The following is a 23,513-nucleotide window of genomic DNA, read 5'->3' as shown; positions in this document are numbered from 1 at the left end:
GGTAGTTTTATTTGTTCAACAAAAAAGCAGAGGGGCAAAAAAGAGAAAACGACAAAAAGTTAAAAAGTTCACACAAGCTGAAAAGTAAAGTGGCATTTTTAGCCATATTTTTTTAAGACTTTTACAAGGCAGAATGGACTCACCGGTTACAAACGATGATGATGACAACCAGAGCAATGAGGAAAACCAACCCAGCAGCTGCTGAACCAATGATGAGTGGAAGTTTCTCCTGAATGCTTGTGTTGTATTCCTCTACAAAAGAAAAAACACAGAGATAAGCATAATTCCATGCATGCACATACACACAGTCACACAGATCCACAAGCTGAAACATATGGGAAAGCATCTGAGCCTCTGCAATGGGTGGCAGACAGACATACGGCTGGGTGAACCATTGAGCATCTTGGCATCACTGCTGGCTGCACACAACATTTTACAAACCGCATCGAATGTGCTCCGATGCTGCAGATATGGACAAATCATCTGGCAGAAAGTGTGTGAAGTGAAGGAGGAAGAGAGCATATTTGGATGAAAAGCAGACTGGTCACACAGCCAGGAATGAGAAGCTTGCGACTAAATGGACACACAGAGACAGAGAAAGCTTTTTTGTTTGAGAGTCACATACATTTTTTTTTATTATTTTTAAAATGTTTTATATGGGATTTAAATGATCAATTCAATGCAACTAATTAAACTTAATAAAATGTTCATAATGTCATTACTTCTGAAAAACTTCATCTGTCCTCTCTGTTTCTACTTTGCTGGAACTGTTAAGTTTTTTTTTTCTTTTATGTTTGTAGAACTATTATTCACTTTAAACTGTATCAGCAGCATTTTTCATGCAACTCAAAATCACTTTTAAGTGGAAGTTGAACACAGTTAGCATTGTACGCCCTCTGTTTACAAAATATTTCCAGTTCTGAGTCAGTCTGATATTTTGTGTGTGCTGGGATCTGTGTGCGCGGCAGCATCACGGATGTTCCTGTGAGAGTTCAGGCTAATGATGGCTCTAGGCTCTGCAGGCTGATGGAAATGAGATGTTCATAGGGGAATACCCAGACATAGCTCTAACATTAACCTACTTGACTGATGTTTACTAAATGTAAGCCATGTTTTAGATAACAAGACAAATTCAATCTGATCTCTAACACAGTGGTTGTTGTAAAAAAAATTAAAAAACATTATTAGTGCTTGATCTAATTATTCAAACTACACAATAAAATAATATGATAAACAGCACTATGAAAAAAAAATATCCCTTACATATTCATTCTGCTTTTGTTTTTTTTTAATCAGATTTACACATTTCAGACCAACAGGCAAATTTCAGACAACGATAAGGAAAGTAAACAGCAACATATCAGGCTTTCACTTCGTAAGCTAGGAAAGCTGTGCAATCCGGCCTGACCAAGTGTGAAAAAGTAATTACCTCCTTGATAAATTATGCATCACAATTGATTGACAACAATTTTGAAAAGCTGAGTTCCATTTTGCTAGCCACACCCAGGAACAAATGCTTCTAGACCAGCTAAGCCAGAAATGAATTATACAGAACCTGTCTGACAACATGAAGCAGGGAAAAAGAAATAAAAAAGCCACAATCTATGCAAAAAAAAAAAAAAACAACAACAAAAACTGAAGCAGCTCAGCAAGTCAATGTCTGAATGGTTTGTGTGCAGTGGGTCATATTTGCTGTGTCTGGATATCACACACTGTATGACCAAACCTGTTATACCTACAGTTTTATCATCAGGTTTTGGGTCTTACAAGATCATTTTTTAGATTAAGGGGGCAAATTCTATTCACACACAACAAAATTAGCTTTCTCTTATTTTTATGTTATTACCTCAAATGACCTAAATACGTATTTGAAAACTGTTTTTTTTTCTTTTCTTTTTTTATTGGAATTTGATGTAAGTATAACAAAAAGAAAAATAAAACATACAGGAAATCTATCACTTCACAAATACTTATTTACAGCAGAGTAATTGTTTTAGAGTACTTGTGCTTGTTCCAACACATAATGCGTCCTTCTCAGTCCTGCAGCTGTCTGAAATCTTACTGCCCTACCCGGTGTGTTGAAAAGCCAAGGATGAAAGGTGATAAGAACTCTGCGTGCTGCAGTGAGGAATGGCTGAATTCTCACCCTCCGTCATGGTCTGGAAGTACAGTTTGCCACTGTAGCGTCCAAACCCAGCTACAGTGCGGGCCCGGACCTGGAAAACATAGATGCTCCCAGACTTGAGGCCACGGATGACTGCCGTGTTGGTCTGGCTTCTGATGGTGGTAGAGTTGTACTCTGATTGATCCTGGGGGCAAAAAAAATTCAGTAAGTTTCAGTGGACAATTATGAAATAGTGCAAGTGCATAGGGTAATTATTTTCAAACGCTCAATAATGCAATTGTACATTACATGACAGAACTCACATTTAAGGTATTTTTTTTAAACAACTAAAACAATTAGTTTTTTATTATGAAGGGAAACATTGAGAGGCTGCTGTTAGGAAAGTAGACTGGGTGGCAGTTTGAGGTTAGGTGGATCCTCTGAGCTACGTGTGATGATCAGAGCTATATTCCTCTCCAGAATGTTGACATGTTTGAGAGCAGAGACTGGGACATTTTTAGCGGCTTCCTTCAATACGCTTCTCAGCATACCCTTCTGAGTCACAACAGGAGCTGGGACAATTGTTTTGACAGCTCTCTCCAGCAGTGTCAGTAAGAGGAATGATAGTCAAAAGGCAAGCAACAGACAAAAGCTTGAGAAACTACATAAGTGCTTCTCCTTGTGTGTTTTCTTATTAACTGACATGCTGGAGTACACACACATTTGCATCTGTGAGTGTTCTTTTGAGAAAGTATGCTGATTCGGAGGAGCTTGCCCCTCAAAAAAACTATTTTTACATCAGTCAGCGTACCATTGTTTCAACCACAAGTCTCAGCACATCAATCCCCACTGGCCCTGCTGCGGGGCTGAGTGTGTTTTTTTCTTTCCTAGTGACTGACCGTGATTGTAATTGGAGAAGAACAAGCAGAGGTTTGAAGCGATATTCAGAAGCTACATGCCTCCAAGGATCTGCTGCTAAGCAATTGAGCGGAGAGAATTCACATTTAAAATACACTAACGAAACGATCCAGCTCTTAACAAACTATTTAGCTTGATAAGAATAAAAATAAAATACATGGTCTGTGTTTTATGTTCAATAATGACTGGATGAAGCATTTGCAACATGTACTTGAATGGCCAAGACTACCTTTTCATAATACTGTAGTTCATAGTCCAAGATGACACCATTTGGCTGATCTGGCTGAGACCAGGAGAGGGTGATGCTGTCCACAGTACGACTGACCTGGTGCATTATAGACACAGTAGATGGAGCTGTGAAGACACAAAAGCAGAGTGTTACCTGAAAATTAAAAAGTACAACTGCACAGTCACACTGAGAGAATCTATCTCATATTTAATCTCATAACCAAACAAGAGTTCTGGAATGCTCTAAGCCCATAAAGTCTACAACATATAATAATGTGTAGGCTCCAGCTGGAGCATCAAGGGTAGAAATTAGGCTTACAAGTCACAACAGTGGCACAACCACATAAGCAGGCACATGGGACTTCCCGATGTGAAATGCGACTTTGATGAGATGAATATATGCTTGTCATGGTGATAACAGAGTGCGTTCCTCTAATATTATTCAAAAAACACCAGACCACCATGTAAAGGAAAGTGAATCTTGTTGTTTTACACACACAAAAAAAACAAGCAAACAAAACAAAAACCACAAAACAGTATCATAAAAGCCAAAAACAAATACATTTTTGTGCTGATTAGGAGAACTCTCATTTAAACGTTATGCTGATTTGCTTTTTAGCCCAAAAGAACATCATCCAATAGGACTGATAAACTAGTATAGTCAAAAGAGTTACATACTTTAAAATATTTCTGGGACTAAAAAAGAATCCTAACCACTGTGTAAGAAGCAACCACAACAGCACTGTCAAACTCTATTAAAGTCATTTTTAAAATATTTATGAATTTAGACATCTTAAGATATTTTTAATTGTACATTATTAATGAATAGATCGTTACTGTAAAATACAAACACAAGCTAATTTTTAGACTAAAAATAAAAAGGAGTTTTTTTTTTTAGGTTGACATCATTAATTTATTGTACTTGTTTTATTTTGTCAAATATGAATGTGAACTAAATTTTACAAAAATGAAAATGTTTTTTTTTTTGGTTTTTAGGTTATTTATGGAACTATTAACAATATTTATTAGAATCTTATTTTTGTCATAATACTTGCTATACTAGCAATACTTGCTAGAAAACATCATCATGGGTGGTCTTCTATAGTCTTACACAGCCAAGTGACCTTAAATATTGTCAGGTCAGACAGAGGCGTGATCACCCCAAGTTGTCCAGCAGCCATTATGATTAGTTCAGGGTGCCACAGGTCAACTTAAAGCTAAGAGAGGCTGAGGATAAAAAGCTCCGTCTGGGAAGCTTGGCAAGGCCTGTAGACCTAAATGTCTGAGCCTCTCTCTGTGTGTGAATAAGTAGGGTGGGTTGAGGTGTCAGGGAAGGAGGGGTATTGGGCAAAATTTATGTACACCGAGCCCCACGCTCATCAGTTTCAGGCCCATGCAACTCACACACACTGCCCTCAGCCAGCAACACAGTTACTCCCCTGAGTCCAAGCAATAAAGTCAGAAGTCTCTCCCTCGGCACGCGTTCTCTGTTGAAAATCCATTGACTGGAAAACTACAACTACCACGCCTCTATAATATAGGGCTGTGAAGTTGCAAGAGTGTGGTTGTTATATAATTATCTATAAATTATGCACATGATTTTTAAAATACCACCATGTAAAGGAAAGTGGATCTTTCATAAACTGACTACATGCAAGTATTTGGAGAAAATGTGTCCTTAAGTTGTGTAAAGAAGAAAAAGAAAAGGAAGTTATTTAAGTAACCACAGTGACTCAGATCTAATAATAAAACATCTGTCAGCAAAACTTTGCGTGTCCTTCCACTAAAACAAAAGCCTCCGTCTAGCATAATAAATTGTGATCTCACATAAAAGAGGCTGGAAAGTCACTGAGTATGTTATGTGCAGCTGCCGGAAAATAATAAACTGAGACTCTGTTATTCATTTTAGTGAAACACTCTCACCAAGATACCCTGTAACTCTTTAGTGTTTGGCATGGTGCTCCAATCCAGGAGTCAGAGGTACAGCAATGTTTACAGTGTGCAGTCAGGACACCAGCCTGAGGAATCTCATCCGTCTCAAACTACTCCCCAGTTTGTTTGCAGTCACAAACGACAACCTAATAAGGCAAACAGTTACTCAAAGGGGAACTCACGAGTATCCCATTACGGATGCACATATATTCAAGACGGCCACATGGCCTTTTCCTGCATAGCATTTCCATTAAACTCACGGAGCAGCCATGCCCAGAAACCTGATACAGGACTGGAGAAACAAAGGCAGCTCATGTATTCATGTATAGAAGGATGGACACATGCCAGCATTAAAAAAAAAAAAACCTGTTGGAGGAGAACATTGTGGTTTGTTTTTGTCAATGGACAACTTCCAGGTAGACTGAGTGGCAGTTGACATGTCTGGCCTCAAAGAAAGCAAAGACGGCAAAGTGAGAGTCAATTAAATGAGAATATGGCTATATGAGGTAAATACTGCACACAGAAGTAAAGTGTGGAAACATTAGGCAAGCAGAGAAAAAAACAAAGATGTTTGAAATATAAAACCAGCCGTGCTGCATATTTTAAGGTAATTCAGTACATGCACTTCAAGCTAAACTGATGTTTCACCAATTGAGTGTGGAATGCATTGGCATGCCGAGACGATGCTTTACTGAAGTGATTGCTTCAGGACTGATTCACATGTGAAAACTATTTTCTTACATCAAATTTATGAACTAATTCCGCGAGTGTCTTTGGCGCTTTAATTCTTCAAGCCTACCTAGATTCTTTTTTTTCCGTATCTTAATCTGTAATTTTGAGGGTTAAGTAAATACTTCGGTTTCCTGTGTGTAAACATAAGACGTCAAATTATGCCACTAAACACATGTTGCAGTATTTCAAGTCATTTTCTGTTGTTGCAGTAATCATTTCTAAATCATGAAGATTGTATTCACTTAAACGCAATTAGAAATTAAAACGGTGGTTGGAGAAACCTTGTTATTTACATACTGTAAGCCAATTCTATCAAGTCTGATCTTTTTCTCCTGAGTAACAGACAAATACTTTTCACTGACAGATTTATTCATAGGTTTTCTCAGTGAAGGCTGTAGTCATGCTTATAAAAGAAAAGAAACAGTTACAAAGACAAGGGCATGGATTGCAAGTTCATGTAATTAAATTAGATGGATGAATTGGAGAGAAAAATGGTGCGGTATTTTATGGTTTTTCACCAACACCACAAAACATGAGCATGTGTATATTGTGCGTAGTTTTAACTGTGGACAGGCTATGTCTACTTTTATTTTATTTTCAATAAATCACAATTTCTAAAAAGCTCAAAGCAAATAAGGGGGACAATCAAATCAAATAATGAATACGGTGTGGAATGACGCAGTATCAGGTTTCTTAATTGAACAAAGACAGGCAGCCCCAGCTGTTGTCAGAGAATTAGGTTTCAGACCCCACATTATTACCCCACACTGGATCTGATAGAAAAAACAGTCGCTCTGAGTCCACTCCAGAATGACACTCTGGCCTTGAACCAAGCTACTAGAACACAAAGGCTCTGTTTTGCTCCACATCTGCGATTGATGTTTTACTGCTATACCTGAGCACCTAATGGCATCCCTAATCAATTAAAGATGGAGTTTACGGGGATATTTCTGCTGATTAAAAACAGAGCCAATTTACAGAGACATTTTTCCGCTACCGCACGTAGTACAAAAGTGGGGCTTTCATCCATCCAATTAATGTGTGTCTCTGTAATGTTATTATATTGCTCTCGTTTAGTGGGCTTTTCCACTCTCTCTTTGAAGATCTCCTTGACTTGTAGTGTTTGGCCTCCAATAATAGGCACCGTTAGGAACATGATGGGCATCTTCATTAAGCAAAGCTGATAAAGAGGGGCCACTGTGGGTGACCGGCAGCAAAGCATTTTGGACACACACTTACTGCACAAACTTCCAGGGGAAAAAAAGGAGTCCTATCTCGTGTCAATATCCACGAAATACACAACAGCTTTTATTATCAGAGAAGTGGGGGAGAACTATAGGTTTATTTCACACAGCTCACAGTCTGTACTATGTAATAAACTAAAACCTTGGAAACAAGAAGATATCTTGAAAACCTCAAACGTTTTTATGCCTGTGAATCATATGCCACAGATAAATGTTTAAAGTCTTTTATCTGAATTTTTCTTACAACCCACTGTGTCTGCAGCCATGTGGCTCTGATTTGATTAGACGTTCTGCTGCAAAGAGCAATGCTATGATTTGGGGAAGATGTGGGGAGGTTGCGAGAACAGGTCAGGCCTTGTAAATCCCTTTCCCTTTTCATTGTAAAAATCAGTTTTCCCGCAGCGTAAACTCTCACAAGAGGGCCTGAACCAGTTGGCCGTATACCATGCAGCCTCCCAAACTTGCAGCCACTGCTCCCCTCCTTTGGGCTTCTGACCATTTATGAGTTGCAGAGACATCTTACAGGGAGAGGCCCATATTTGCATGTACTTTTAGCATGCTGGCAGACATCCCCGTTTCCCCAGCTGCAAGGGATTGTGGGCTTTACATTTAAAAAGATTTTCCAGTGCAGTAAAGCTACGAAAGTGAGATTTCAGTTGATCAAGCTTTAAACCAGCTGTATTGGAAGAGACTAGGGGCTCTAATACACTCATACAAACACCAAACTAATTCTAAATTGGGCTTGTTAGAGGTTTGAATTGTTTTCAGGGGCTACCAATGGATGGGGTTTAAATGTAGGCAGGCCATCTTGTCAAATTTGTAGAAAAACTAAATGCAATGCAGATTGGTGTACAAGTAGAACATTTCCAATAGGAAATTAAAGGCATTTATAGGTTTTGAATAATTATGGCACTTTGTACAACTTTCCCAGAGTTTTAAAGGGGAAGAATCATTCTTAAGAAAGGTGAAAAGACAGCAAATGGTAATAAAATATATTTTCCTTTAGTGGGCTGTGCTTTATATGGGGCAAAATAAAAAAAATATGTCTTTTTTTATAAAAATTGTGCTGAACATTTGCACACTGTCAGAAATGTCATCTTATATTACAGAAAAAAGTCCTTTAGTAAGGGTAAAACAGCCATTTCAATTGGTAAAAGCATTCCAGGCAGAATAAAGCCACAATTTTGAATCCACAGATTCGCTGTGGTCTTTCAGTCTCTCTGGGCCGATTAAGACTGAACAGATAATATTCGAGTTGTCTGCTGCAGCCGTGTAGATTGAAGCCTTTCACGTGTACAGGCGTGGGTCAACGCTGCAGTTTAATCAGCAGGCAGCGTATCTGCATTTAAACAACTTCCAAATGGGCAAGAAGAAAATCTCCACAAACCACAGGTTGTATGTCAATATTATTCACAGTTGGAAAACAAGTGTGGGCTGTGGCTGTCTTTTTTCCATTAAGGCAAGGCTTTAGTGGTAGTTTAGATTGCACAATACTGTGGAAAGTAAAATAAACATAAATATATATGTCAAAATTACTGTGCACATATTATGTCTGACCACCATAATATAAGTTAAGGTAAGAGAATAATATAAGTAGATTAGAAATTAAATGACTCACCTTGAACTTTTAAACATTTTGTCAAGTTGTAGCTCCAAACTTTTATTTACTTTATATGTATTAGCCATCTGAGAAGAATGAAAGGTATTTATTCTGACAATAGATTCTCCCATCTGAGTAGTGGATTTGTGCAGTTGGATATCTTGACTGCTTCTCTGATTAATGTTCTCCTTTTCCAAACAGTATAGAATCTTAATACTTTCCACAATATTATCCCTGATATGTGCGGAGTGTTTTTTGGTCTTGATGTTCATGTGAAGGGCCTGGAGCCCGGAGCCCTTCACATGGCAGCAGTATTCATAAGGCTGAATTACACACAAGTGGACTCTAATAATAATCTTAATAATTAGGTCAATTCCAAGAAGACAAAGTTGCATAGCAAACCTTTCACATTATTTAAATGTTAAAAAATAATGTTTAGTTTTAGTTAAATACTACTTTGTTTTCATGAATCAAAATAATCCCAATAACCATGCTGATGTTTTATGTTGTATAATACCAAAATAGAAAGAAGTGCACAGAGTATGCATACTTTTGCAAAGCACTGTAACTCTCCACTAAACCAGCAAAAAAATTACTACTAACAAAATAATACAATCATAAGTTCTAACTATATTAAATACTGCAAAAAAATAAATATGTTAGTACTGGCCATGCAAAGGGAGCAAAACAATCTTTTTTTTTTTTTAATCTAGGGTGAGTTTTAAAGTTTTAGTGGCTGAGAGACCAGGATTGCTTGAAGCAATTTCTCTCCAGGGAAATTTTGTCCCTCTACCCAGAGAGAAAGAATAAATATTCAGTATAAAGCATATGGACTAGATGTGAGAGATTTTTTTGAAATGATCTATAGTTATAAATCATCAGTATATTGTTCAGCATAATATCCTGAATATTTGCAGTTGGTTGCTATGTGATTTTCATGGCTTTCTGAGTAGGTGAGATAATCTGAGCTTTTGAACATTAAATCAGCACATTATGCAAATGTACCAAAACACAGAATGATCACTTTTGCTGCTTGATAGAAAATTTAAAAAAAGCCTCTTTCAAGCACATCAAAGGTTTTAGGCCTTCTCAAGAAAAACAGGCTCTTCTGCAAATTGGATTAGCATTACATTTTTGTTGCCAGTGTTTTTATACAAATGCATGCTCAGATACTAGGGGGAATCCTCCTGCCTAAATAACTGGATGACTATTTTGAGTTGACAAGCAGTCTTATAAAAATATGTGACATTTTAATCCAGCCGTCATTCTTGTTTTAGAAAGAAAAGCTGGTTTATTTATGTCTGTTTTTTTTTTTTTAAACCAATGTGCTGCATTGTTATTTTGATTAACAACAGTGACTTTTTGGCCCGACATTAAGGTCATCCAGTTCTATGTGGGGCTGCTGCAATGAGCGGTGAACAACAGACAGGATTATAAAAGATCATCTATGCTTATAAAGGTCCAAACCCCAAATTACAGATAAAACCCTCACGAGGATGATAGAAGTCGAGTTTTTATGATCTGCATCGTCTATGTGAGAAAATCTAGGCTAAGCATTAAAAAAAAAGAGTTGCATTAGTACAGAGTTAGTGGGGGTGGGAGCTTATGTTCAGATGAAAAGACAGTTCCAAGACCGTTTCTGAGACAATAACAACTGTGTTTTGCATCAATCTTCAAAGAAATGTCAATGGAAATTTTAATGCGCTTGACAAACCTAAAGGGGTGAGAAAGACGAGCAGTCCATGAGGAGAAGTAAGAGAGGGAGGGCTGCCATTGAGCTTATCACAGATTCATTTGCTTAATTGATGAAAGTAACTCTATAAATTTTACAGAAAAGTTAATAAATTAAAAGCAGCGCTCTTTGAACCACTCTTGGATATAGCAAGTAAACAAATGACTACATTAAAGTAAATTCAGTTGTTTAGAAATTTCAGGATGCGGTTAAAGCACTTAATGATAATTAATTGTGCATTTGTATTTACTCTCTTTTACTGCACACTAAGCTGAAAGACCGTGGCCTTTCAACCTTAATTAATAACCAAACAATGTGCATTTTCTACTCCTCTCTGTTGCACATATACAAAGCAGCAAATCTCTGTGTAATGTACTCACTGAAAGGGGAACAAAGCTCACTAAATGATTTATAAATAACAGTAATTAGATAACTAATTTTGATGTTTTGTGGTCTAATTATCTTCCAGGAAGTCCTAATGAAATTCAGATTCCTTGTACTAACTATAAAAATAAATCTAAAGAATCTCTCTGTCAACCCCGCACACCGCTTACAACATATTTAGTTTCTAAACATATCTTAATGTTTGTCAGCTGTAATATTTCTTTGTATATACGCTGCTCGGTATCATCATAAATTCTGTGTCATGTGTGTTTGGCTGGCTGGATACCAAAGCAGCTTTGCTCTAAAGGTTCTGTCAGTGCTGAGCTCCAGGTGCCTGCTGAGGCCTCCTGTCTGTCTGCAGGGCTGACCTACGCTGGCACTCACCATATGTGCCCTTCTCATCACCTTCTGTCACAGTCGTACTGAACAATGTAAGTTGGCAATCCTCACCTGACTCTCAGTTAGTCTCTTTATCATTTAGTCAACAGCTTTGACACTTTCAGATATTTTCAGCTCAACCTTGCTAAACATTTTCTCGGATTACTTTATAACAAGGCCAGTCTAACTTCATACTCTTGACTACTCTAAAGACAAACAAGCAAAATTCATCTTGTGCCATTGCTATGTTTATTATACCTGGTGTCATGAGGATACAAAAGATGTATGATGCCAGATGCAGATTTCTTGATTGTCAATACTTTATCAAGGGTTTGCAAAGTTATATTTTGCAGATTTTCATTAGATAATATTATACAAATATATTGTGCCTTGATTTTAGAGCTGTGAAAAAGAAATACATTTTTTATTTTTCAGCCGGTGTCGTGAACTATAGGTCAAAAGGATAGTGGCCACATTTGGCTTTCTAGTAGCTATTTTGGCAGCTCCACCTGGCTTTACACCAGTGCTCCACTGAAGCAGCAAAGTCCCTGGTAGCCTGGTTACAGTGAACCTGAGCAATTTGAGGCATAATTAACTCATAAATCTTCCCTAGACCATATGAAAAGGCTGAACCTGATTACACCCCCCGTCCTCAGCATAATGTGAGAATCCACAATCAGTCAGCTAGTCTGATAAGAAAGCAATTCAGGTTCTGTGCTTAATAATTTTAAACAGCAGCTCACCTTGAGCGAATGAAATGTCTAAACAAATATGTCCTCTGAAATTTAATATACAAAATCACCACAAAGAGCAAGACTGCATGTGCAAAGATCAAATTTATCTGTTGAGCAAGGCTGAATTCACTCAGAGCACATTATACATATGTTGCCCTCAGGTAGTGGATGATCTCTATTCAGAGTCCTGAAATTGATGATATAGCAAGTCTACAGACAGAAAGAAAATGATTCATTGCCTTGGCCATCAACGTGTCTTCACAATCTTAGGTGTAGTCCTTGCCATTTATAGCAAACTCACGTCTTTAGTAAAATCACACACTAAATCACATATGCCCACGAAGACCATTTCCACCCCTGTTGTGTGTAGGCAGAGCTATGAATGTTGACAACTGCTAACAGAACTTACATAGATGGAGGATCTGGCCTAGAATCATGCAATTGCTTCCATGTGTCTGGAACATTTAGAATAATTCCAATATGCAATGTGCCTCTTGATTGCTTCCCTAAATTGTCTATGTGTTAAGCCGTGAGAACAGAAAATAAAGCAACAAAAAAAAAGTAGTTGGGATGCTCCCAAAAGAAAATTTAGACTGATAGAGGTCCAATATTATCATTACAGTAATGGTTAATGAACGATATTTACCTTTATTAGATAATTCTGTATTCTTTTGAAATAGTGAAAATACTGCAGCATTTACATGGCTTGTCTACTTCATCCCACAATCCTGCACTGCATCACTATCACTGACAGATTCCTAAACAACTACCACATGGTCAACCTCCTCACTTCCCCCTCCTAAAACACATACCCAAACAGCAGCAAGATTAAAATAAGCATCAGTTATTATTATTGGCCCAGTTTTACTTGTGGGATGTTTAAAAAAATTACAACATTGGCTGATCTATAAAACATCACCTTATCAAGCAAGAAGATGATTTCTTTAAGAGGTTAAGGCTCCCTGGAATATCAATAAAATAGTGCAAGTCTGACCTGATAATAGGTCAAGCAATTCCCCAGGTTGAAATATGTTTTCTAAAGGAAAGCAAAAAGAAGGTATAAGAGTAAAACAATGAAACAGTTTCCAGAATACAGAGTTGGAACCAGGTTTAGATTCACTATATAAAAAGACACAGTCTCTCTTAATGTCTGTAATATGTGTAGACTAAATCTTGGGTCAGTTTAGATGACAAAAAGTAATTGTACTTGCTAAATGATATTTAGAGAGGCAATATTTGCCTTTATTTAATTTGGGGAAGTTCATATAATTATGTCAGGACTTTGCAAACTTCTTATAGATTAAAAGAACATATACTAATTTCTAGATGACTGGAGGTGTCACATTCATTTATTGAAACAATTCTACACAAGCAATATAAGATTGTTCAGCTGTCATTCTGAACATTCTCAGGAGATACAATTTTATTTAGAGTGAAATGTTTTAATCATACCCATAACAAAAGTTAAAGGTCGTCTGAAGATGTTAAGGTGAAATTGCAAAGAGACATTATCCAGTAGAATGCTGCATTAACATGGGTCAGGAAGAAGCCATGACTCCAGCAGTAACAGAAAAGGTAAGAAAACTGTTTGCAAATGCACTTAGGGAAAAACAACAACAACAACAACAAAAAAAACATCAATTATCCAGGATTGTCTGATGAAATTACAATTAAAGTGTTTGGCCTTTACTACTATTGTTAAATTTGAAGAAAAACAGGAAGCTTAAAAGCCATTCCACCTGTGAAGGAGGGGACGGCAGTATCATGTTGTGTTGGGGTTTTATTGGCTGAGGGTCTGATTAAGTTCACAAAATAGATGCCAGTGTATGTAGATATCAGGCTCCGATTGCACTTGCAATACAAATAAAAGTAGGCACAATGAGTCAGGAGAAATGTGATCTTATCCTTAAAGGAAAAGGCTACCATTTTCTCAGTTTCTCATATTACCATAGCTATAAAGTGAATCATCCTAACCCTGTTCAGATTTGTGATTTCTTCCTTGTGTCATCTTTACAAGGAAGAAGAAAATAAACAGCGAGTGGAAATTGTGTAGATGAAAATGTATTTTTGGTGTCAGAGGCCAGCAGAAAAAGGGCAGATAGGTGAGATGATAGGAAGGCAACAGCAGCTCAGATAATTCATGGGAACCGCAGTATGAGCAATACTGCCTTTGAATGCACAACACATTGAACCTTAAATAAGACAGCAACAGAAGACCAAGCTAGTATACTAAACTTCATACTCCTCTCAGCTGTGGACAGGAAACTGAGCTCACAATTTGCACAAGCTTAGGCCCCGGGGAAGACCAGGACACGCTGGAGGGACTATGTCTCTCAGCTGGCCTGGGAACACCTTGTAGTTCCCCCGGAGGAGCTGGAAGAAGCGGCTGGGGAGGGAGAAGTCTGGGCCTCCCTTCTGAAGCTGCTGCCCCCGCGACCAGACCCCGGATAAGCAGAAGAAAATGAAGCTTTGAACTTCGTAAGACACCTTAAGCTAGTTTATCGTCAGAAGCAGAGTAGCAGTTTATAGACATAGCAATGCCAACATGGATAAGCAAACTGTGAGTCATATTTAAAAAAAAAAAAAAAAACAGCTAGGGACACATTTCAAGAGTCTGGTAAGCACAAGATGCAAGTTTTTCCAAATTACTCATATGCTTATAAAAGAAATTTAAACACCTTCAGGGCAAGAATTTGCTTTGTGTGACATACAGTGTGTAATTAAGCACTATATTTTCAGAGGAAATCATGCCCTTCATTACAGAGGCACTGTCACTAACCACCCACAGAGGTCGGTTGAGCCTGAAGGTAAAGGAGTGGAGTGTGTTTGATTGGATGCAAAGTAGTAAGCTTCCCTTTTCCTAAACACCAAAAAGTTATTGCTTAGCAATCCATAAGACATTTTTAATTTGCTCACCCACATTACCAGGTTTGTCTGTTGTTGTGACAAGCTCATGGTCATAAGTAACAAGCTCCTAACATAAAATGTCTAGAATTTTGAGACTATTTTGTTGTTGTTTGTCTTAGATAGAGAAATAGGACAGAATTGCCTGAGGTAATTAAGGATGACATGATGTTTATGTAACCTCCAAACCTCACAACCCAGAAGCAATTATTGGCTCCTGGTCCCCATGACCCCAGTTCTGTAGCATTTTGCATCGCAAAACCGCAATCCTGTGTCATAAGAGTTAGCAGGGTACAGGGTGATGGGGAAGGTGGGAACACTGAGTGGGGGCGAGCAAGAGTTGAGTTCTTTTCACAGCTCGCTCTGACGGGAACTATTGCTGTCTAATATGGAGTGACGGGCACTTCAGTGGAGAGGGCGTAGAGCCCCCCAATTTCCGCCAGGTCCCCTCAGCAGGAGCAGCAGAGAAGCCAAGAGTTGGGGTGGCAGACTTATTGTGGCCCAGTGAGTTGGAGTGGGGCATGGGGCCTCATTACAACGCTTAACTGCACTCACAGGCCCTCATTAACCCACCACACCAGTGACTCAAATCAAAACAGACAAAAAAAAAAAAAGAGGGTCAGTGCGTGAATAAAAGGTTCTATTCGAGCTGTAGCATTGTAACTGAGTGCGTTATGGCATTTTTAAACAACCAGCCCCCAGTAAACATGTAATTCTAGAAAAATTTGTCAATTTAAGTATAAAAATGTCCTATGTAAATGATTCATTTGCTTCCTTTTCAAGCAACTGTAAATTTCTTGTTAGACTGATTCTGTGCTGGCTTTGGATTATATGAGGATGGGGTTAATCAATCTAATAAAACTAAATAAAACCAGTTCACAATAATTCAGATAATTAATCTTTACTGATGACCACCCTATTTTTTTATCCAGTCTTCATCTATCAATGCATTCCCCTCAGCTGCATACAAATAGCCCTGGACAAATTGCAAATTCAGTAAAATCAGCCCACTCAAAATGCCTATGGACAGACAGTTGACCAGTTATATGCATGTACACTTATCAGCCACTTTATTATGTACACCTGATTAAGAGCTTGCTCACACATAGCACTGCCATTTCATTGACTGCCATTTCAGTCAATGAAATGGCAGCAATTCAAAGCATTCAGGAATGTGAAGATGACCAGCTAAATGTATTTGCTGATATCCTGGGACTATCAGCCACAAACATTTCTTTCTTTCTTACACAGATTGGCCCCAGAAGCGGAAAACACCCAGATAACAATGGAGTTTAAACTTGAAAACATGGAACCAACCTGCTTTGTATCAACAGTGCAGTGTTGTAATACTATGGGAAACATTTTTTAGCACACTTTCCATCAGTCTTCATAGTCATTGTACAACAATATTTGTTAACAAGTGGGTAGTGGTGTCAGTGAAGGCATTGTTGATGCAAAACAGTCAATGCTTTAGTAATGTATTTTGATATTGAAATGCATACTAAAGACAAAGCCAAAAGCTGAACTGCACTGGCCAGTTACTCCTGCAAGAGATCACATCACTACTAACAGAGATATTTTTAAGTCTAACTCTTCAGTCAAGTGTTGTAGTTATTTAACAGTATCAAGAGAGTAGACAGCTGCTGGATAGCACTTAGCTCCCTGGTCTAAAGTACGTAGTGATGAGGTCACACATTAAGGACCAGCAGGCCATCACATTCTGTCCGTCACATTATCAGCAGTGCTCTGTTTCCCATTTTATAGCCCTTAATCTGCATACATCACCATAGAAAAGAGAAAAGAAGCAGACTTCGAGGGGGCTTTTGCACAATACATTATGTACATGTGGAGAAATATGTGTGATGAAAATTGTGCAGGCCATAAGCAATGGAAGAGTTACAGGAGTGGGGAAGAAAAAAAGGGGAAAACCACATGGCGAAGGCAAAGCACTGAAGAAGACAGATGGACCTACTTACCAGCCTGGTTAGTGGTAATGTTGACTGAGGCGTACTGAGGAGAGTAGGGGCTCTGATCTGACACCCCGTTGACAGCCTGCACCTCAAACGTGTACTGTGTGTGGGCCAACAGGTCACTAATGTACACCCGACTTTTTGTCAGGCCAAGCTGACGGGGTAAAAACTGAACATTGTCCCCACACCGGGTGCACCCGCCGCGGCCTCCGCCACAGCTCTTGCAGATGATGTTGTAGACTACATCCTCACGACCTCCAGAATCTCGAGGTGGTATCCACTCCAGCATCACAGAGGTTTCATTCACACTTGAGATCACGGTCTGTGGAGCTGAGGGCACAGCTAAAAAACAAGGAAGATTTATAGTCTCAACATTTAGTTAGGTAAATGTGCAGAAGAAATAGCAAAGTATTTTGATCAAAATGTTGTGCAGTGAATCTTGTGCACCAGATATAATTTTCCTCCCACTTCACAATTATGCGTGACTGTGTTGGTGTACCACATTAATTCCCAATAAGATACATCTAAGTAAGTAAATGTAAAAGTGTGAGAAACAGTGTATGAATAATTTTCAAGACACGGTATAGCATGCACTTTTATTTCATTGTAATTGCCTTTGTAATATCATTTAAAGGCAAATGAGCAAAGTCATGATGCTTAATTGGACCCTACTTATCCAAATACAGTATGTTCTCAAACACTGGATGTTCATCGAAATATTTTATAGTGGCTCAGGTTGGCCAGTTATTGTTCCCATTTAGCTAATAAAATACATTAAAAATGAAACTTTCTGAGCACATATGTTCAGTTCCAATTTGGGATTATGAAACCCGAATCATGATCAACGAAAACAATTTTATTCAGCTTTTCAAATTCACTCTTTAAGAGTATTTTCATGTTGTTAAATTGAAGGCAAAGCTGTCTTTCCTATGTCTTTCAACAAAACTTTGTTCAAAGGCAGGGGGGTCTGACTAAGACTCTGGCGAAAGTCATGAAAAACTGATATCGAAAAAAAATGATTGTAGCTCATGTCAGTGCAACATTTGGGAAATCAGGAGGATGTGTTGTGCCCTTGACAGTGTGAAGGGTATAATTGCTATCTCTTCTTAGACAAACCCGTAACAGGAGAGGAATTCCACCAGCTTGTCTGTATAGCCTCTTAGAGTTGACTGCATTCCAGGCTTGCAGTGCCTTTTCCCTTGAGATGCCCATTTACACTCTCATTTTCAAAGTTGATCTCCACTTTGTCAAGTGCTTTCCTAACATCTTTTTTTTTTTTTTTTTTTTTAATGGAGAACAGCATAGCGGCTAAGAGAGACCTACACTTTTCTATTGAGACATTCTTAGCAGGGCGGAAACTTCCACATGTTGCTGCGTGTTGAGTGGCAGGGCAAACAAACAAACAGTGAAAACTGTTTATCTTTTAAGGCCATGTGCACCTAATTATAGTAGACGTGTCCTCCAGGACTAACAAGATAAACAGTTCCACTCCGCCCACAACATCCTAAATCTGAATCGATCACTTTTTATTTAACCTCTTTTTAATTGGCTGCAATTAACAGATCTCTTGCACTGGAAGAAAGCCCAATGGAGTGCTCTTCTTGGAGTCTCTCTGAAACACAACTCCTCTTTGGCATCTCCTTCTGAGGGAGGAGGACTAATATCCCTCCCATTAGCTGGCGGGCCTCTCTGATGGGCCTGTTTTCTTGCTTTAATCAGACCAGGCCCTGCTGCGCTTAATACGGGTGACGTGACGCTGCTGCTTTCTCATTCACAACAGCTGCTCAACTCCCAGACCCAGGCTTATGCAAATCTCCTTTGTTGGAGACCATCAAATCTTTTCCCTCCTCTCCCTTTTCAACAGGCTAAGAGGGAGTTTAAGGGAAAAAACACAACTGAAACACTGAAAGGTGCTTATTTTTCCTAACTCTCCCCTAGAGCACTAATTCTCCTTCCCTCCACACCCCTTTTCTTTCCGGATAAAATTCCTGGTTTCTTCTTTTATAGCTGTCTGTCCTTCATCCTTATCCCCCCCCCCACCTCAGTATTGCTTCGCTCTATCCATCCATCTGCCTTTTTCTTCTCCCATATCAGCGTTAGTCTCAAATTCTAATTCTGATTCAAACGGCTTCATTGGCATCACAAGGGAACGCTTCACCCCGGCTCATTCTCTGAGACTGACCCTTCACAAAGCTACGTGCTCTGGCCCACTAACCTCCAGTCTGGTTTGGAGTAGGGACTGTGTGATGTTGAGGGAGGGCAGCCGAGCCTTGTCTGCCAGGTCAGATCTGTGGACAGCCACACTTTGAGCATGTCAGCATTATGTTTGTGCGAGGGGCAGCTCTGACAGGGTTTCTCTGTTCAAAGCTGTGCAGATGACTATCACCCTTTGATCTCAGAAACTTCTACTTGCGGGTGAGAAATGTGCGTGTCAAAGACTTCATATCTGAAACTAAAGAATAACTGCTCATGTCTGGATAGTTTGTGGAGATGACTTGAATGCTGAACAACTATAATGAAAATGGAAACCCATACGTACTTGTGCATGGCATCTGCAGAGGATCAGAGTCAGTACGATAGTATCCATTGCGACAAACGCAGTTGATGGCGCCCTCACTTGTGGTACGGCTGTTGATGGGACACTGCATACAGGACTCATCGCCTTGAGTAGGCTTGAAAAATCCTGATGGACAGGCTGAAGACAGAAGACAAAAAAAAAAAATTAGTCATTCTTAAAAAATTTTTTTTTTTTTTTTTTTTTTTTCACAAAAATAGAATACTGATGAAAATGCCAGGATAAATATTGTACAGTGAAAAACAGATGTTTACATACATACACTCTTTAACAAAATTAAAACTGACATTAAAACTAAATTTTATGTCTTTATGTTAGCTGAAATGACTAACAAAAACATAAAATTTATAATTGCTAAAGGCTAGAACGATGTGGACACTTCTTTCTTCTTTTTTTACTTCTTGTTTTGAATTTACAAGAAATTAAGAGCATCTGGGGAGTCCCAGATCATGAAGACATGGCTTTGTAAGCCTTTGATTAAAACCAATTTGCAACATTTTAGTTAATTGGTTGCAGACACGTGGATGCATTTTAAGACAGTTCTCAAACATGCTGCTCGTGTGACATCATGAGAAAATCTAAATAAATCAAGCAGAGTATCAAAAGGAGAATTCTGGACCCCTGAATGCCTTGTTCATCATTGGATTCAATTACCAGATGTCTGAAAGTGTTACACTCAACTTTTCAAACAATTATAAACAAACACAACAAAGGAATGTCCAGCCGTTATGCTGCTCAGGAAAGTAGCATCTGTGGTTCTGCGTTCCACAGACGAACATGTTTTGGCTTGTAACGTTAACATCAAACCCCGAACAAAAGCCAAAGAGCTTGTGAAAAAGCTGACTAAAGCTGGTAAGACAGTGTCATTATCCACAATGAACCAAGTCATGTACAGACAGCACTAAAAGGCCACTCAGAGGAAAAAGCCATTACTCCAAAAGCAACATAAGAGCCATATTGCAATTTGCAAATGCCATTCATTTCTTTATTGTCCCACATATGGAATTTTGGTGAGCAGCAGCAGTCAGAGACAGTAATGGCATAATCCACACATGTCAACACAATTACCACACCACATGCATTCTGGGAAAAAGACGTAAATTTTTGAAGACATGTCGTGTCTGATGAAACTAAACTAAATCCAATCTGTGAAGTATGGCGGTGGCAGTGTAATGTCGTTAGAGTTAGCTGCAGGAGCAACTGATGCGCTTCCATAAATCATGAAGTAAGAATGACATATGGAAATATTGACGGAATCTCTCACCACTCGGCCATGAAGTTTAAAGCTTCAGATCAAATGGGTCTTCTAAATGGTAAATGATCCAAAGCTTAGTATCAATGTCGCAAGTTGACTCTTTGTAGACACATAAACATAAAAACATGTAAGTTTGCTTTGAATTATTCACGGTGCTGCGGTTGTCTGAGAAATATCCGAAGCATTCTGTTCCCACACAGGCACAGGCAGGGTAATCAAAACATACACCGCATTCAGCATTAAATACTGTAATTATGTGTGTGGATGAGTCATCTCTTCTACATAGGTGGTTTTGTTTGAGTGTTGCCATAAGATTCAGTTGCTGTTGTGATAATATTGGTGGTAGTAAAAAAAAAAAAAAAAAAAAAAAAAAAAAACCTGTGCTTTTGGTGAAATCTGTTTATCTTTCACTGGTTTAAAAAAAGTAATAAAAAACTGACATTTGCACCTGCACTATGTCAAGAGCTTTTCTTGTAACTCGAGCCAAAGAGAAATCTATGGATTTGCTTCAGGTAATCTGGCTTCCACCTGCTCCACTGATGGAAAATGAAATATAGAGGTACTACTAAGACCGAGGTGTTGGAAGTACAGCAACCTGAAAAAAAATTGCACATGGGACATTGTGTGTATCTGAAGTTAAAACCCCTTCAGGTATTTTAAAATACAGTTTCTTTTTCTTTGGCAGCTTTATAAAAAGTGGAATATGCAGCCAGATAAAAGGAGATGAGAAGGCGTTCTTATATACTGTTTGTCAATTCTTATATTTTACAACAACATACTAATATATAATTTTAATCTGACATTTTCAAGGTAATATTTATCTACATCCTCTTATTGCTACTTGTACAACTTAAACACTATCACAACTATAACAGAAAATGTTATGGAACAAAATTTCTATATTTTGCATATTAAAGAAAATTGCAAATTTTTTCATTCTCTAACTGTAAATGCAATTACATTACAGACATAGCATTGGAGCATAAAAACACCAGTGAATAATACTAAACTACATTACCCACATAGCATAGCATCAAAATACGTAAATTAATCCACACATTGCTTCTGAAGAATATCCGTGAAGAACAAAGATTGACAGTAAGTAAAGATTCAGACGGGACTCTAAGGCACAGTTTGGCAAACCTGATATGCAACGGTTATAGTAAAGAAAACAGTAAACCTGTCGATGGAAGCGTTTGAACATGCAGGGTGTGGGTACTTAACGTGGAGCTCAAAAGTTAAATATTACAACACTGACACAGTTGGGCCCGGCCATCTGGCGCTGTGGCCCCTCAGTTTTTCTGAGTAACCCTGGCTCTTAAAGTCGAAGAATCAAAGAAAAAATATTTAAGCCATGGCTAAGCTATTAAAATACTACAAAGCTGATAAAACAGAAACATGTCAAGTTCTCAAAGATATGGATGTTTGTTTTACCCTGTTCAAGAAAATTACAGCCACAAGTTTAAAATAATTAGAAAGTACAATTATAAAGTTTTTACACCAGCCCAGTTTCTTCAGTTTTTTGTTACTAAAATGTCTGAATTTATTTTAACATTCTAAACTCCTCACAAACTCATTTGTCTCTCATAAGGTCTGTCAGTTGTATTTGGAGGAAGCTGAAATCAAACCTCCAACCTTCACAAGACAACTAATCTACCCAGAGTCACAGTCTGCTGTAACCCAGAACAGAATGCAAATTTCATAGCCACTATTTAAAATCACGGGAAATACCCTGTGAGCAGTCATATTATTTAACATAACATAAGCCTAAACTGTGACAGTAAAAGATTTTATTTGGACTTTTGCCTTATTTAAAACTATGATATTACTAACACAATTGTAATAATCACATGCATAAACTAATTCAAAGAATTTTTAAATGATCATCCAACAGTAAATAAACTGAGGCAGTGTGGATGTAGAGAAGCTAACCTAATTTTCTAACATATGATTACATCTAGTTATCCAAACTTAAAAGTTTATCTAAAAAGGCACATGTAACAATCTTAGTTAAATAGCAGAAGTCAACAGCAAAAAGTTACTCAAAATAAAATTCAAATAAAGTTAAAAATCTTTTCAAAAAGTATTACTGTTGACATGTTTTTCTTCTTCTATGATTGATGGAGAAAAAGGTTTGGGGGACTGAGAGAAACATGAGGCCTGGACATTCACACTGCCAGTCAACAGGGTCCATTAATGAGGCCCAGGCAACAGCTATGTGGGGAACTGGGATCAAACCAGTGAGGTCCATGAGAGTGTGGGGCTCCACGAATCAACACCATAGGAAACAGCAGAAAGAGGGAGTTGGGGCAGGAGTGTAAATGAAAACAAAGACATAAGATGGAAGAAGTTGGGGATTTTTTCATCCAAAGAATTAAGTGAATTACTGAGTCTGTATTAAATTAATGTGTGGTGCCAGCATGCAGACTATGCAAAACAAAATGAGCAATAACATTCAAATCTGGCTGTAGAGGAGACTGAATGAAAATAACTGACTATGCAGAGCCGCATGATGCCAGGCCATGACAGTGGTTGCATTTCTGTGGTTCCTGATGGATGACACACTAGTCCATAATTTAAATTTTCCCACTGAGATCCTAAACCAACAGACATTATTGTTTGTTCACTAAAGGCTGTAAAACTTCGTGTTAAAAACTACATGAAGAAATATTCTCTTAACAAGACATTACATTTTCTGGGACTGTTCAGTTTTATTTTTTCAGATAGATACAATTCATCTATAAGACAACAGTAATTTAATGATTTGGGTATTTTTGTATATTTCTTCTAAGGTATTCTCAATAAAACTTACTTAATACATTA

The 23,513-nt window shown here is 38.2% G+C and overlaps 1 protein-coding gene across 4 annotated transcripts in view; it reads right to left on the bottom strand.

The window, feature by feature from the left end:
- Positions 1-23,513, bottom strand: part of ephb2b (eph receptor B2b) — a 130,539-nt gene that overhangs the window by 19,297 nt on the left and 87,729 nt on the right. For all 4 annotated transcript variants that reach the window (XM_015039810.1, XM_015039813.1, XM_015039812.1 and 1 more), the window contains exons 4-8: positions 19,400-19,555; positions 16,867-17,202; positions 3,252-3,376; positions 2,147-2,309; positions 144-252 (exon numbers count right to left, since the gene is read on the bottom strand). In XM_015039810.1, the coding sequence (XP_014895296.1) occupies positions 144-252; positions 2,147-2,309; positions 3,252-3,376; positions 16,867-17,202; positions 19,400-19,555 (889 nt within the window). The remainder of the gene's footprint in view (positions 1-143; positions 253-2,146; positions 2,310-3,251; positions 3,377-16,866; positions 17,203-19,399; positions 19,556-23,513) is intronic.

Source organism: Poecilia latipinna, unplaced genomic scaffold (genome assembly GCF_001443285.1).
Source record: "Poecilia latipinna isolate Pla-1442-1.1 unplaced genomic scaffold, P_latipinna-1.0 Scaffold487, whole genome shotgun sequence".
NCBI lineage: Eukaryota > Metazoa > Chordata > Actinopteri > Cyprinodontiformes > Poeciliidae > Poecilia > Poecilia latipinna.
The sequence above is the reverse complement of the archived record's forward strand: the minus strand, read 5'-3'. Positions and strand labels throughout refer to the sequence as shown.